The 15,959-nt window shown below is 43.5% G+C and overlaps 2 protein-coding genes across 2 annotated transcripts; one reads left to right on the top strand and one right to left on the bottom strand.

Annotated features, from left to right (window-relative positions):
• The first annotated feature begins 5,566 nt into the window (after nucleotides 1–5,566).
• On the top strand, nucleotides 5,567–6,607 carry LOC107295073 (fMet-Leu-Phe receptor-like). The gene is made up of 2 exons (XM_015824365.1): nucleotides 5,567–5,960; nucleotides 6,381–6,607. The coding sequence occupies exons 1-2, from the start codon at nucleotides 5,567–5,569 to the stop codon at nucleotides 6,605–6,607; spliced, it is 621 nt and encodes a 206-aa protein (XP_015679851.1).
• Nucleotides 6,608–11,942: 5,335 nt separating this feature from the next.
• LOC107295072 (chemokine-like receptor 1) lies at nucleotides 11,943–12,896 on the bottom strand. The gene has a single exon (XM_015824364.1). The coding sequence runs from the start codon at nucleotides 12,894–12,896 to the stop codon at nucleotides 11,943–11,945; it is 954 nt and encodes a 317-aa protein (XP_015679850.1).
• Nucleotides 12,897–15,959: the final 3,063 nt, after the last annotated feature.

Below are 15,959 nucleotides of genomic sequence, written 5' to 3'. Positions count from 1 at the left end.
AAGGCACCCGCCAAAAAAGGGGGAAAAATGGTGGACAAAAAAAATGGCGGGGAAAAAAAATGGCGGACAGCCTTGCTTGGCGACCCCCGTGAAATGGTCGATCGACCCCAAATGGGGTCCCGACCCACAGGTTGAGAACCACTGCTATAAAAGATGACACTGAGATGACCACGGCGAATCTGAAGGAGGCGGTGCAAGACAGAAGAACATGGAGAGTGCTGATCCATAGAGTGGCCAAAGGACGGAAAGGACTGAATGGCTGATGACGATGATGGCCTTGCGCACCTTTGTGTCATTATCGATTCCTGGTCCTTGCTTGGACAAGTCCTTGCAGTTTTCTAGGCAAGTTTTTAGAAGTGGTTTGCCATTGTCTGCTTCATGGGCTGAAAGAGATTGAAAGGCTCAAGGTCACCCAGTCAACTTTCATGCCTAAGCTGGGACTAGAACTCACGGTCCCCCTGGGAGATTGGCCCAAAGTCCAAGAATTGCCAACAGTGAGAATTATCTAAGAATGAATGGCCCTTTGGGTGGATGATGGTACTTTTGATGAGATTAGAATGATGTTAATCAAATGAAGAATAATGTTAATTCATTCAGTGAATTCTAGTGCAGGTATTGTCAAACAGAACAGACTGGAACAGGTCGTTTAGGACAGGGCTTTTCAACCAGTGGTATGGGTATCACCTGTGGTACATTGGCACCTGGCAAGTGGTACACGAGCATCCTAGAAAAGTGGTAGCGGGGGAGGGGAATGAGCTGAACTGGTGGCAGCACCGCACAAGCCTGAGCGAGAGATGGCTGGAGCTGCAGGGCTGTCAGGGCTCAGCAGAAGCGTCGATCAGCTGGAATGTTGCAGCATCTCCAGGGTCTTGTGATTTATATTCAGATGCTTGGCAACTGATTCATATTTATGACGGTCACAGTGTCCCAGGGTCATGTGAAGTGATCAAAACCTGCTGCAACCACCCAGCAGACGGGGGGGGGAATAAAAACCAAACACCCCCCACCCCACCCCCGCTGCCAATCCTCAACAGAAATGCTCACAACAATGGAAACCTCGGTCAGAAGGAAGAGCGTCGCCAGGTGGGCAGGCAGGTGTCTTGCTCGGCTGTGGCTTGGGGGGCACTTTTTTCAGTGCCATTGTAACTTCGAACAGTCACTAAGTGAACTGTTGTAAGTCAAGGACTACCTGTACTTTATCACTTTTTCCCTTTTTTTTTTTTTTGGTCATCAAGGTTTTGACACCTTGCTAGGTGACTCGTGGTACTCAGATATTGCCATATCCTAAAAGTGGTACAATGGGTGAAAAGGTTGAAAAGCCCTGGTTTAGGAAACTTCAAACACTTTACAGAAAGTGTATGCAATGATGTAATAATATTTTCCTCTGCTGTTAACCGCAGTGTTTTCCACCATGCCTTCTAAGTTCCCGCCAATTTCCCTGTTCTGTAGAAATTGTAGGATAATATGTAGCATGGTTCAAATATATTCCATGCATAGCCATTTCTCTGTGCTTTTTTTTTGTGATGGTCTCTTTTACTGGAAGAAGGTAGAAGGAAGAAAGTAGAAGGAAGGAGGAAGGAAGAAGAAGGAAGGAAGGGGAAGGAAGGAGGACAGCGAAATTTTGCATCTGATGAAGTAATAGGGGTGGGGAAAAATGAATGTCTACTCTGCTTGCGCCCATCTAGCGTCAGTTCTATTTTCTGGCTTGTTATCGGAAGACCACATTTCCCAGGAGGAAAGGAAAGAAGGGGATACTTCTTTACCTTAAGGTCAGAAATATTTCTTTTTATATGATTTTTATTGAAGATTTTGAAAAGAAGGTAAAATAAAAAGTAATACAAGCGAGTATCAAGTAAGAAAAAGGAAGTGTTCCAAGAGAAAGTGGAGAAAGGGGGAAAAGTACAGAAAAAAATAGAAAAGAAAGGAACACAACACCAAAAAGTTGCTTCTGATCTGCTTTATAGCAGTTATGAGTATAATTATCAGTTTGCCTCTTACTCTATGGTTACAACTTGACTTTCTATAATCTATCCTAAAACATAAGTTTTTTTCCCCCCCTATTTTACGCAAAAAGCTAATAAGGGGTTTTTCAGTCCAGCAAAATGTAGAAATTCTCTTCCCTAATCAAAGAAGTCAATGTAGCTATCTCAGCAAGTTCCATCATTTTCATCATTCCTCCATTATGGGAAGTGCCAAATCTTTCCATCTTTGTACGGACAGTAATCTTGTTGCAGTTACCATGTGCAAGAACAAAATTCCATGACTGAGGTGACAGAATAACAAAATAATAGAGTTGGAATGGATCTTAGAGGTCATCTAATCCAACCCCCTGCTCAGGCAGGAAACCCTATACCATTTCAGACAAATGGCTGTCCAATCTCTTCTTAAAAACTTCCAATGTTGGAGCATTCACCACTTCTGGAGGCAGGTTGTTCCACTGGTTAATTGTTCTAACTGTCAGGAAGTTTCTCCTTAGTTCTAGGTTGCTTCTCTCCTTGATTAGTTTCCATCCCTTGCTTCTTGTCCTGCCTTCAGGTGTTTTGAAAAATAGGTTGACCCCCTCTTCTTTGGGGCAGCCCTTTAAATATTGGGACACTGCTGTCATGTCACCCCTAGTCCTTCTTTCCCCTAGACGAGACATACCCAATTCTGCAAATGTTCTTCATATGTTTTAGCGTCCAGTCCCCTTCTGGGGTGAAGGATAGTTAAACTTTTTCCTTTAAAAATGGGGTCTTAGGAGATAACGGATTGCCATAATACTCGATGAAAAAAGAGAGACCCTCAACTTAAATCACTAAATGCAAATGAATTTCACACAATGCTTCCCGGGAAGATAGAGAAACCACAGCCGAGCTGTACCCTGCTAACAAGAGGAAAATTCTGGACTGTTTGGACACAACTGTGTCAACTGGGCTTCAGTTGTATCCACAGCATGCTCAGGCTATTCTATGCAAGCCGGCATCCTTAATCTAGAAATGCCTTAAAAGCCAACATACTGTTGGTTCCATTCCACGAGATAGGAGATATAGCTAGTGTTTTGACTCAAAGGTGGGTCTAACAGACTATATGGATCCTGGTGCAATGAAGGTTAATTTCCAAGTATGACAAAATTTAGACCCGTGGAGTGAGCAGTGTTGATTTGACTACGCCTGTTCTTTCTCATCCCTTTAATTCCTTTAATTTGATTTGATTTGGGTTTCTTTGGTCTTTCTTGTTCCTTTTTTGTGCTCTGCCTAACTTACGTACCAATACATTTTTTTAAAAATTAAATCTCAGATCTAGCAATAGCACTTAGACTTATATATCGCTCTATAGTGCTTTACAGCACTCTCTGGGTGGTTTACAACATCAGCCTATTGCCCCCAACAATCTGGTCCTCATTTTACCAACCTCGGAAGGCTGAGTCAGCCTTGATATAAGTTCTACAGTGCCAGATAAATTCCAAATCTTTAAGTTCCCTGGACATGTCTTCTTCACCTTCTCCTTTTCCTCTTAAGCAGCTCTTAGAGAAATAAACTTTAGGGAGGAACTTTCCTAATGGGCTAAGCAGTTAAAAGCGACCCCAGGAAATGTGTACATTTGGACTTGCAACATTCTGCTATGTAGCCTTACAATAAAGTAGAATTTGTTAGTATGGCAACTGTTTCTTGTCCATTTTACTTGGATTGCTGATAGGTGATTTCTATATTCAATCAGCCTCAGGCTTTGTGCTTTTTCTTAGCTGTCAGGTTCCAACACACACACACACACACACACACACACACACACACACACACACACACACACACACACACTGTTTTTGTTTGATGCTTTTAAAAGACAAGAGATGTTGCAACAAGATGACCAAGATTTCCTAATTTCTCTTCTGTTCGCTTCTTTCCAGTACTAAAGGAAATAGAGAATACAGTAAACAATTATTTCCTGTCTTGGCTAAGACCCCCAGCCACCCATGTATCCTGCCTTGATGTCATCCTGCATCGTTTTGTTGTGACCTGCCTTACCTTGGCAAGGGTGCCCTGGTTGACTTTGGATGTAAAAAAAAACCAAAAAACCAGACTAAAGAGGATGTTGAGAATGTTGATGTCTTGATGTTGAGAAAAAGTCTTGGGACTAATGGCTGCCATGTTTCCACCAAGCAAGAAACAGGAAGGAAGAAGAAGAGAAGGAGGAGGAGGAGGGGGGGGATTGGACACAAAGACCTTGATCCAGAAGATCAGGTTAGAGGACGAGTTCGTCCTCTGAGACATGGTACATTACATATCTTTACTTGAGACGAACTCGTCTCTAAACCAGATCTTCTGTAGGTTCCAGGGAAGGTTAAGACAATAAGACAACCATCAACGTCCGGTATGGATTATACACCCCGAAACCTTCTAAAATTTTTCTCTAAATCTAAAATTTTTAATTTTTAGGTGGAAAGGGGGTGTTTCTCTCATATACCCAGGGCTTTTTTTGTCATAAAATGCCCAGAACGGAGTTCCAGCACCTATTTTGGATGGAACCTTGTAGGGTAGGCAAGGCGGGTTGTATGACATGTGTGAGTTCCGGCACCTTTTTTTTTAATAACAATAATAGCACTGCATATATGTATGTATATATACACACACACATACATGTATACACACACACACAAATACACACACTCACACACAAACATATTTTAAGGGAAAAAACATAAACAGAAAACCATGTGCTTCAAGTCAACCTACTTCACCCTGGTTTGATAGGTGATGGATTTGTCAACCATTGAGTTTAAATATAGTGGGGATGCTTAGATATTAATATTATTAAGTGGATATTAATTAACGAGTTTAAATATAGTGGGGATGCTTAGATATTAATATTATTAAGTGGATATTAATGAATGAGTTTAAATATAGTGGGGATGCTTAGATATTAATATTATTAAGTGGATATTAATGAGTACAAATATAGGGGGATGCTTAGATATTAATATTATTAAGTGGATATTAATTAATGAGTTTAAATATAGTGGGGATGCTTAAATATTAATATTATTAATTGGATATTAATGAGTTTAAATATAGGGGATGCTTAGATATTAATATTATTAAGTGGATATTAATTAATGAGTTTAAATATAGTGGGGATGCTTAGATATTAATATTATTAAGTGGATATTAATTAACGAGTTTAAATATAGTGGGGATGCTTAGATATTAATATGTAAGCATCCCCACTATATTTAAACTCAATGGTTGACAAATCCATCACCTATCAAACTGGGGTGAAGTAGGTTGACTTGAAGCACATGGTTTTCTGTTTACGTTTTTTCCCTTAAAATATGTTTGTGTGTGTGTGTTTGTGTGTGTATGCATGTATGTGTATATACATACATATATGAGAGAAACACCCCCTTTCCACCTAAAAATTCTTTAAAATCTAAATCTGTTTTTAAAATCTTCCAAAGACTCAAATATTAGCTATGGCCTGCAACTACCCAAAACTGCTTGCTCTTATTTTTCTGCCACACATCAGTTCACACATTCCTGTGTTTTTGCTTTTAGGAAAAGGAGCAACGGTCACCCGTCTTTTATCAGAAGGAATGAGCAACACAACTTTTGACGCCTCAGGCTTGAATAATTCTGTGGAGTATGAATATTACTACGATTATGAGGATCCGACCTATAAATTGGAAAGAGCAATGCACGTTATCTCCATGGTGATCTACAGTCTGGCCTTTGTGCTGGGGGTCCTTGGCAACGGGCTGGTCATCTTCATCACTGGCTTCCGAATGAAGAAGTCCGTCAACACGGTCTGGTTTCTCAACCTGGCCATTGCTGACTTCGCCTTCACCTTCTTCCTTCCCCTGAGCATTGCTTATTTAGCCCTGAGATTCCACTGGCCCTTTGGCTGGTTTTTGTGCAAGTTGAACAGCACCTTGGCCTTCGTCAACCTCTATGCCAGTGTTTATCTCCTCATGATCATCAGCATTGACCGTTGGTAAAGACAGACCAAAGGCCAGACCCGAGTCTTAGTGGCTTGTGGAGCAGACCGAAGAAAACACCGGAAGCCACACACCTAGGACCGGAACCAAAACTCAAAAGGTCACTACATAAAGTCCGTTTGTCGGGGTCAGCTTCTCTTGGTATAATTGACGATATGGTTAATACCACTGTTGGGTGTCGAATTTTTCAAGTTCCATTATGCAACGATCATCCTCCGGTTCATCTGTGCCTTCGTCATTCCCTTCACTGTTATTCTTGTCTGCTACGGAGCGATTGTCTTGAAACTGAGAGGCAGACAGTTGTCTAAGTCTAACAAACCTTTTCAGGTTATCACCGCTGTGATTGTTGCCTTTTTTGTCTGCTGGTTCCCTTATCATGCTTTTTCTTTCATTGAGTTAACAATGCACTCAGGGATGCAAACGACGATGAGGATCGGGATCCCTTTGGTAACAAGTTTGGCTTTCGTCAACAGCTGCCTCAACCCCATTTTGTATGTCTTCATGGGCCAGGATTTCAAAAAGAGACTGAGACTGTCCCTCTTTTCGGTTTTTGAGAATGCCTTTACCGAAGACAACAGCCAGAACTTAACCACCAGCAAGACTAAATCTTCAGCCGAGACCGTGTCTCAGGAGCTCTGAGGTGACTAAATTGACTGTTTTGATTAAAGAAAAGAATAGAAGTGCTTTTGTTTCTACCTGGAGACCGCTTCTGGATTTTGTGCTTGAGGTGGAAAGAAATGAAACTTTGATTTTGGCTTTTACTGATTAGATTGATTAGTTGTTATAGAAATGGCTAGTTTATAATTAAAAAGTTGAGGTTCGATGTTAACGCTTCCTTCTACTCCAGGGGTAGGCAACCTTGGCTCTTTTATGACTGGTGGACTTCAACTCCCAGAATTCCTGAGCCAGTGATGCTGGCTCAGGAATTCTGGGAGTTGAAGTCCACAAGTCATGAGGGGCCCATACTTCCCTCATGCTGGCTCAGGAATTCTGGGAGTTGAAGTCCACCAGTCATAAAAGAGCCAAGGTTGCCTTGCCTAGGCCTGCATTTCTCAACTTTGGCCACTCGGAGATGGGTGGACTTCAACTCCCAGAATTCCTAAGTCAGCATGGCTCAGCTTGGAAACCTCTTCCTTTCCCCTCAGCATGGCTGGCTCAGGAATTCTGGGAGTTGAAGTCCACGAGTCATAAAAGAGCCAAGGTTGCCTACCCCTGTTCTACTGCAACACAGGAAGTCCGAAGTCAACACCTTTTTTCTTTCTTTCTCCCTTCTCCCGCTCATTTTTCTTTCCCATTTCCCTCCCCACTGCGTCCTACTATTTGCTTTTTATTTTGTATTTTACTCTATAATCTAATAAAATGTATAATAATAAGAAGAAAAGGAGCTCTGTGTTCTGCTGATATCGTCAGTTCTCAAAACCCTCCTAATGCCAGGTTATCAAATAAACCCGTTCTGAATCTTTGCTTCGCTCAATTGCCCCATCTGCTAAAGCAGGGCTTTTCAACCAGTGGTACGGGTACCACCTGTGGTACATTGGCACCTGGCAGGTGGTACGCGACCATCCTAGAAAAGTGGTAGCAGGGGAGGGGAATGAGCTGAATCGGTGGCAGCACCGCACAAGCCTGAGCGAGAGATGGCTGGAGCTGCAGGGCTGTCAGGGCTCAGCGGAAGCACCAGGATCAGTGCCGCTTTCCAGCTGATTGGCGCTTCTTCGGGACTGTCAGGGCTCAGTGGAAATACCAGGATCAGCACCAGGCTCCAGCTGGAGCTCGGTGCTGATCCTGGTGCTTCTGCTGAGCCCTGAAGAAGCGCCGATCAGCTGGAATGTTGCAGCATCTCCAGGGTCTTGTGATTTACATTCAGATGCTTGGCAGCTGATTCATATTTATGACGGTCACAGTGTCCCAGGGTCATGTGAAGTGACCAAAACCTGCTGCAACTAACCATCAGACGGGGGGAATAACAACCACACACACCCCACCCCACTCCCGCTGCCAATCCTCAACCGAAATGCTCATAGCAATGAAAACCTCGGACAGGAGGAAGAGCGCCGCCAGGTGGGCAGGCAGGTGTCTTGCTCGGCTGTGGCTTGGGGGGCACTTTTTTCAGTGCCATTGTAACTTCGAATAGTCACTAAGCGAACTGTTGTAAGTCGAGGACTACCTGTACTTCATCACTTTTTTCCTTTTTTTTTTTTTGGTCATCAAGTTTTTGACACCTTGCTAGGCGACTGGTGGTACTCGGATGTTGCTGTATCCTAAAAGTGGTACAAGGGGTGAAAAGGTTGAAAAGCCCTGTGCTAAAGGACGAAGATTCTTTGCTTCTGAAGTTCGGCTGAACTTGTCCTTTTTTATTTTTGGTTCAATATGAGGTTTGTTGCAAATGAAGACGTGTTTTGGGCAGCAAATTGATTTGTTGTTTGGGAGAGTCTGTGCTTGGGGTACCAGGTATCTGAACAGGTAATGTAGGACATGAACACTTCAAAAGGAGGACAAATGGGGGGGGGGAAGAGGACACACTGTTTCATATTCTTGGCATCCATGACAAAAATTACAGCAAAAAATGCCCCCCAACCCTAACAGTGAGAACAATTAACCAGTGGAACAAGAAGGTACGGGTGCTCCAACACTGGAGCTTGTTAAGATAAGATTGGACAATTATTTGATATTGGTTGTTGTATAGGATTTTCTGCTTGAGCAGGGGATTGGACTGGAATGGGGGTCCCTACCCCCCCGGTCCGTGGACCAGCACCGGTCTGCAGCATGCCAGCAACCGGTCCGCACAAACAAGCAAAGCCCCATCTGCGGGATGCAAGCAGCATGCAAAACCACGCCCCCTCTGATCATCTAAAAACCTCTCTCCACGGAACCGGTCCCTGGTGCCCAAAAGGTTGAGGACCTCCAAAGTGCCTTCCAACTCTGTTATTCTGTTATGAAAGCTGGGAACCTACAATTGTATGGATGTGTCATCATGATGATGCTCTGGAATGGGTAGCTGAAGCTCCAGCTGTTTTTCTCGGGATGTAAACGCCATTCCTTTCAGAACTGAATACGATGTCATGACACATGTATCAACAGTGTTGTACTTGGATAGCGATAGAGTAACCAGGAAAATACCACTTTCACACAGTACACTAACAATGACTTAACCTTTTTCATTCAGAGGGTGGAGATAAAAATAAAGCCATGTCATGAGAATATAGGGGGAAAAAGAGAGATTGCCAGGCAGTCTTTGTGCCATAATTGGAGCCGTGGTGGTGCAGTGGTTAGAACTCAATATTGCAGGCTAACTCTGCCCACAGCCAGGAATTCGATCCTGCCTGGCTCAAGATTGACTCAGCCTTCCATCCTTCCGAGGTCGATAAAATGAGGATCCAGATTGTTGGGGGGCAACGTGTTCACTCTGTAAACAGCTTAGAGAGCACCCTGATTCTTGAAAGTCCATGAAACCCACAGCTTCACATAACATAAATTCAGCTAACTGCAGATTACTTTGATTAAAACAAGCAAACACATACAGCAGAATTATGTTACACAAAATTTATCTGGGGAAACACCCCCCCCCCAAACTTTAAATAGTCTTAAACTTCCTAATAGACTGGAAGTCAGACCAGCCCTCAATAACCAGGCAGAAAAGCAATTATAAAAGGTAATAATTACACTATTTTTAAAATTCTTTTTCACAGCTGTTTCCTAAGATTATCAACAGAAATTAGAATACGCATAATACGTATTACAATGCATTTTATAAATATACTAATGCTTTTGAAATTTGCTGGACTATTGTTGGTTTAGGCCAGGGGTAGACAACCTTTGCTTTTTTGATGACTTGTGGACTTCAACTCCCAGAATTCCTGAGACAGCATGGCTCAGCTTGGAAACCTCTCCCTTTCCCCTCAGCATGGCTGGCTCAGGAATTCTGGAGTTGGTCTACGAGTCATAAAAGAGCCAAGGTTGCCTATCCCTGGTTTAGGCTATACCAGTGATGGCGAACCTTTTAGAGACAGAGCGCCGAAAAACCACCCCCCACCCCGTCCCTGCTCCACCCTGCCCACTGGGCCACCCACCACCTCCACGGCCCGCCAAAGATCACTCAGGCAGCCCAGCAGCGCCATGGCAGCCATGCCCTCCACCCATGCCCTGCAGCATCATCTGCGCGCGACGGGGCGCAAGGACAGAGTCTTGTCCCCGCTGCCCGGCTATCATGTCCTTGGCTGTGCTGCTTCGCGTGGGCTGTGCCCAGGGGTGACTTTCCTCCGGGGGGGGCCGATGGTGAGCAGGGGGCTGTGAGAGGAGGTGGGGCTGGGGAGACAGTGCGTGTGCCCACAGAGAGGGCTCCAAGTGCCACCTCTGGCACCTGTGCCATAGGTTCACCACCACTGGGCTATACCCTGGGAATAATAAGCCAATATATCTGGAGACCAAAGGTTGTAGAAGGCTGTAATAAACACTGAAGAATAAACATTAGAAAGTTTGAGAAATGACAAATTTGTTGAAAGTTTGAGAAATGACAAATTTGTTGAAAAGTGTAGAATGCCACCACTGAAAGGGATCTGTTTCAGAAATATCCATTGAGCTGTATAATGTGTTCATTTGCAAAATTTGGGTTTGCTGCTGGTGGCGGGGGGAGGTCACTCAGAGCATATATGGGTCTTCTGCTCTGTACAAGTGTCAAAATGTGCTCACATAATTTGCTTCATCTGGTTCCTGAATTGACCCAGGTTCTGGTAATAACCAAGTGGCTGAGTTCAGTCAGCCCAATGAGCCACCAAAATCCTAACCAAGATTTAATCCTGACCAAGTTTAATGCACTCTGCAACTGTGTCTGCTTGGTCATTACTTGGCTTGGTTCACTGAATTGTTTGAATGAAGCCATAAGAGTCTATGGAGATTCTCAGTCATCCAAGTCATGGTTGTCCCAAAAGTGCTTTTCCAAAAGGCAACTGGACTTTGTTTTTCCTTGAAGATGTTTTACTTCTCACCCAAGAAGCTTCTTCAGTTCTGAAGAAGCTGAAGAAGCTGAAGAACTGAAGAAGCCTCTTGGATGAGAAGCAAAACGTCTTCAAGGAAAAACCAAGTCCAGTTGCCTTTTGAAAAAGCATCTTTGGGAAGCCATAAGAGATGCTAACACTTAACCAAGCTAATACAATCCCAGTGGTTGCAACTAAGACTAAGCTTGATGAGTTTTAACTTTGTGGCTTAGCTCCCTTTGGTTAGCTTACAGTTGCTGTGTTATGTGAATCAAGATGCCACCTTTGATTGGTTTCTCTCTTCGTTGGATCTTGATTCCTCTTTGAAGGACTGTCTTGTTAATTGGTCACCTTGTTGGACGGAGGTCTTCGCCACTTACGCGGTTGTGACCTTCACAGTCCAAGGCTTTCTTTATTGAAAAGTCTCTTGAAAATCCGTATTAATGGAATTTCTTAGGAAATTACTCAATGTATTAGGAGCACGAACGAAGTAAAGCCAAAAACTGAAACACCCCCCCCCATCCTAGCTCTCGCGACAAGCACAACTCCCTCCCTCCTTTCACAGTCATCAATCATATGCTCCAATTAAACAGAGGTGTGAATCTTCTTCTGTTATTCCAAACTGCTACTGCTTTGACCTTGGCTGAGCTATGCTAAGATAATGTAGTTATTCACAGGCATTCCTCCCCCCTCATCTGGCCCGCAATGCCTGCTTTTGCTCTTGAGGCAATATGTAGACTAAATAGATATGTTTGCTTCTTCACTTATGTCAAGCAATAACATCCAATGTTAGCAGACTTGACAGGAAGTTTTTAAGAAGAAACTGGACAGCCATTTGTCCGAAATGGTGTAGGGTTTCCTGCCTGAGCAGGGGATTGGACTAGATGACCTCCAAGGTCCCTTCCAACTTTATCATCATCATTATTATTATTAAGATAACGTGTGACTTCAGGAAGTAAGTTGTGTGATTACAGCTGTAGGCATGTTCGCTGCATAAGAAGAACTCACACCATGCTGAATTCCCCTATTCCTGAAGTAGAACCAGAATTCCTATTACTGGAAAAAGAGGACAGAGTCCAGTTTTCATTAAAAGCACTTCTGAAGGCTGACAGGAAGGAATGCCAGCTAATTTTTCTAAAATCTGGGCCGACGAAAGCATATAGGAATGGATTGAGGCAGCTGTTGAGACACACCAAACCATTAGCCAATGGCAACCCAATCTCAGTGACAACTCTCATTTCAAGGCTCTCATCAATCAGGGTTTCTAAAATGGAGAAGAAGTGGTGAGGGAACCAGCAGCAGAAGAACGCTACTACCACTGCCACGATGATCTTGAAGGATCTACCGAATTGACCAAAGATCTTCCTTCTGAGCTTGAAGACAATGATGCAGTAGCAAGCCAAGATGATGTTGAAAGGGATGAGGAACCCAATTACAAATTCAGTCACCACCATAGAAAGATGGGACTTGTAGTGGCTGGCCTCTTCCAAGCTAAAGCTATAGGAGCACTTTATAGAGTCATCCACATCTTGCTCCATGTCCCGGAAGTAGAAGTAGGGGGTGCTGAGTCCCAAGGCCATCATCCAGATGAGGACAGCTATTAAGGAAGCCAGCCGAAGCGTGCGATGGTTCAAGGACCAAACGGGACACACTACAGAAACACAGCGGTCAACACTGATGGCAGTTAAGAAGAAGACGCTGGCAAACATGTTTAGGAAAGAAACCACAGTGTCAAGTTTGCAAAGTAGCTGCCCAAGAATCCATTCATCGAGGGCAAAATATAGCAACTCTGAGGACAGAGAAAGGTCATATATGAAATCAGCTAGAGCCAAGTTGAGGTACCACACGGTGGTTACAGTCTTTTTCATTTGGAAACCAGTGAGGAAGATGACAAGACCATTGCCAATGGTCCCAAGGAGTAAGGTGATGCTGTAAATCACCATGGAAACCACATGCATTGTGCCTGAAGTTTGAGCATCATCATAGAAAACCCCAGTATCATTCCAGCTGAAATTGTAGATGTCATTCTCAGGAAGAAATTCAATGTCATCATCATATAGAACAGAAGGGAAGGGATCCATCCTTCTGAGGTCCAGCCCCCTTTTCTTTTTTCTGAGCCTAAAAGATAAAAAGATATTTCTTTTGTGTGAGAACAGAGCAGAGAGGAATGAGAAAATGGTGGTGGAACTCTGATTGTAATCTTTTAGATTGGGGGGAATCTATGTATTTATTGAATTTCTACCCCTCTTAATAAGTGACTCATAGGCAGTATTCATCATAAAACGTAAAACAATAAAGCAATTAAAAAAATAAAGAATAAATATATATGGTTGCCAAGTAAGACTATTGCCACAGATATAATATATATATTGCCAAGAAATGGAGCCCTTGACACACTCAGCACACAGAACTGGGCATATTTAATTTCTTGGATATTTCTGACACAATATTTATCCCTGCACAGACTAATATTTAGTGTGGAACTCAGTGACTATGGCTTTAAAGCAGGGGTGTCAAACTCAATTTCATTGAGGGCCGCATCAGCATTGCGGTTGCCCTCAGGGGGCCAGGTGGGTGGGGCCAGGGTGGGTGCAGCCTACTGGGTGGGCGTGGATGGAGTGGGTGTGGCCTACTGTGGTGGGTGTGGCCAGCTCTACATCGTTTGCGTCAAGGGTGCCTGTGGGGGCCTGGGCAAGAATTGGACAGATCTGAGGGTCTCTGGCAGAAGGGGATGGGACCGGGGAAAAAGGCATCTTTTCAGGGCAGCCAGAAAAGTGAAATGAGTATTCTCAAGTTTTTCAAAAGAGCTATCTTGTCAGTCTTTTGCTGCACACATAGAAAGGTCTTGGGACACCTTAAAATGGAACCCGTTTATTATCTCATAAGGTTTTGTGGAACATAACAGTCACTGTGCTCAAAGAAAGTTGCAAACAGAGTTACCCTGGGACCATCCGTTCTATCTGATAAAAGTGATACAGATAAGCTCACAAATTCAATAGCTCTCATTATGACATTGCTTGCATGATTTATTGCTATTAGACAGCACCATCAGTATCCACCCAGGATCTGTAATTCTGCATTTCTTCATGACATGTCCTATTTCTATCACCTCTTAGTACAATCCTTAATTCTAGTTCAAAACGCCTAACTATTCCCTATGCTCTATTTCCAAATACAACTCTTTAATTCCAGGGCAGAATACAATATCTTATACATTCCAATTTGATGCCAACTGGGGAGGGGCAGATGTAGTTGGGGGGGGGGGCTCGGTTCACAGTACGAAGCACAGTCTGAAGTCATGGCTTCATGAACCACAGAATAACAGAGTTGGGAGGGACCTTGGAGATCTTCTAGTCCAACCCCCTATTCAAGCAGGAGACCCTATACCATTCCAGACAAGTGGCTGTCCAGTCTCTTCTTAAAAGCCTCCAGTGATGGAGCACCCACAACTTCTGAAGGCAAACTGTTCCACTGGTTAATTGTCCTTGATTGTTAATTAAGTTTCTCCTTAATTCCAGGTTACTCCTCTCCTTGATTAGTTTCCATCCATTGTTCCTTGCCTTCGGGTGCTTTGGAAAATAGGTTAACCCCCTCTTCTTTGTGGCAGCCCCTCAAATATTGCAACACTGCTATCATGTCACCCCTAGTCTTTCATTTGTCTAGGCTAGCCATATCCAGTTCTTGCGACTGTTCTTCATGTGTTTCAGCCTCCAACCTCCTAATCACTTCTCTGCACTCTTTCCAGCGTCTCAACATCTTTTTTATAACATGATGACCCAAACTGGATGCAGTTTATGAGGTTTTCATCACTTGCTAAGCCATAAACCATGGTTCAGTAACGACATCAATGCGGTTCCCATAAAGCACAAGGTCCCAACCAGCCAAATCACCTTAGGCATGATGCGTGCATCAGAGTTTATGTTTAAAAAAATCATGATTGAGACTACTCACCCACTTTAAGTTTCTGACAAGCTTGGCAACCCCTGTCTTTCCGTGCTTAATTGGAGATTTGTAAAAACTTTCCATCGAGTTTTTGCCAGTCCTGACTATCATTCTTATCTATCTCGTCTGCCACAGACGGTTTTGGCCCTATCAAATAACGGCTCTGAAGAATGCCATCCTTCTCTGTCTGACAAGAACTGAATTTTCTCTGAATTGAATGGGTCTTGAAATCAGCAGACAAATATACTGTATAGCTAAGTCCTCGACTTACCACTGCATCTGAGTCCAAAATTTATGTTGCAAAGCGAGACATTTGTTAAGTGAATTTTGTCTCATTTTATAATCTTTCTTGCTACAGTTGTTAAGTGAATCACTGCAGTTGTAAAGTTAGCAACACTGTTGTTAAGTGAATTTGGCTTCCCCAAATTGGTTTAACACAGTGGTTCTCAACCTGTGGGTCGGGATCCCATTTGGGGTCGATCGACCATTTCATGGGGGTCGCCAAGCAAGGCTGTCCGCCATTTTTTTTGTCCGCCATTTTTTCCCCCTTTTCCGGCGGGTGCCTTACCTCCCTTGGGCTGGGCCAGCTGGTAGTCGGCCTGCTCTGTCTCTGCTGCTTGCCAGCTATGCCTCGGCTGGCACAGGGGGTGGAACCACTCATGCGCGGCGCTCCCGGGCAGGGAAAGTCCTCGACTTACGACCGGTTTAGTCCTCGACTTACGACCGGTTGGGGTCGCGGCATTAAAAAGGTTGAGAACCACTGGTTTAACGGAAAGTCGCAAGAGGGGATCAGGTGACCCTGGGAAAGGTCAGAAATATGAGCCAGTTGCCAAGCAACTGAATTTTGATCACGTGACCATGGGGATGCTGTGACAGTTCTGAATGTGAAAAATGGTCATCAGTCACTTTTTTTCAGTGCTGTTGTAACTTTGAACAGTCACTAAACGAAGTGTTGTAAGTAAAAAAAATATATTGAATTTTGTTCTGCTCTAGCCTCATATTGACTTCTTTAGATACGTTTTTTTAAAAATTATTTATTGATGTTTATAAAGAATTTTTATGTAATAAAAGACAAATAA

This window comes from Protobothrops mucrosquamatus, unplaced genomic scaffold (assembly GCF_001527695.2).
Source record: "Protobothrops mucrosquamatus isolate PMUCROS unplaced genomic scaffold, P.Mucros_1.0 scaffold2209, whole genome shotgun sequence".
NCBI classification, from domain to species: Eukaryota; Metazoa; Chordata; class Lepidosauria; order Squamata; family Viperidae; genus Protobothrops; species Protobothrops mucrosquamatus.
Note: the sequence above shows the minus strand (reverse complement) of the source record. Positions and strands in the feature narration are given on the sequence as shown.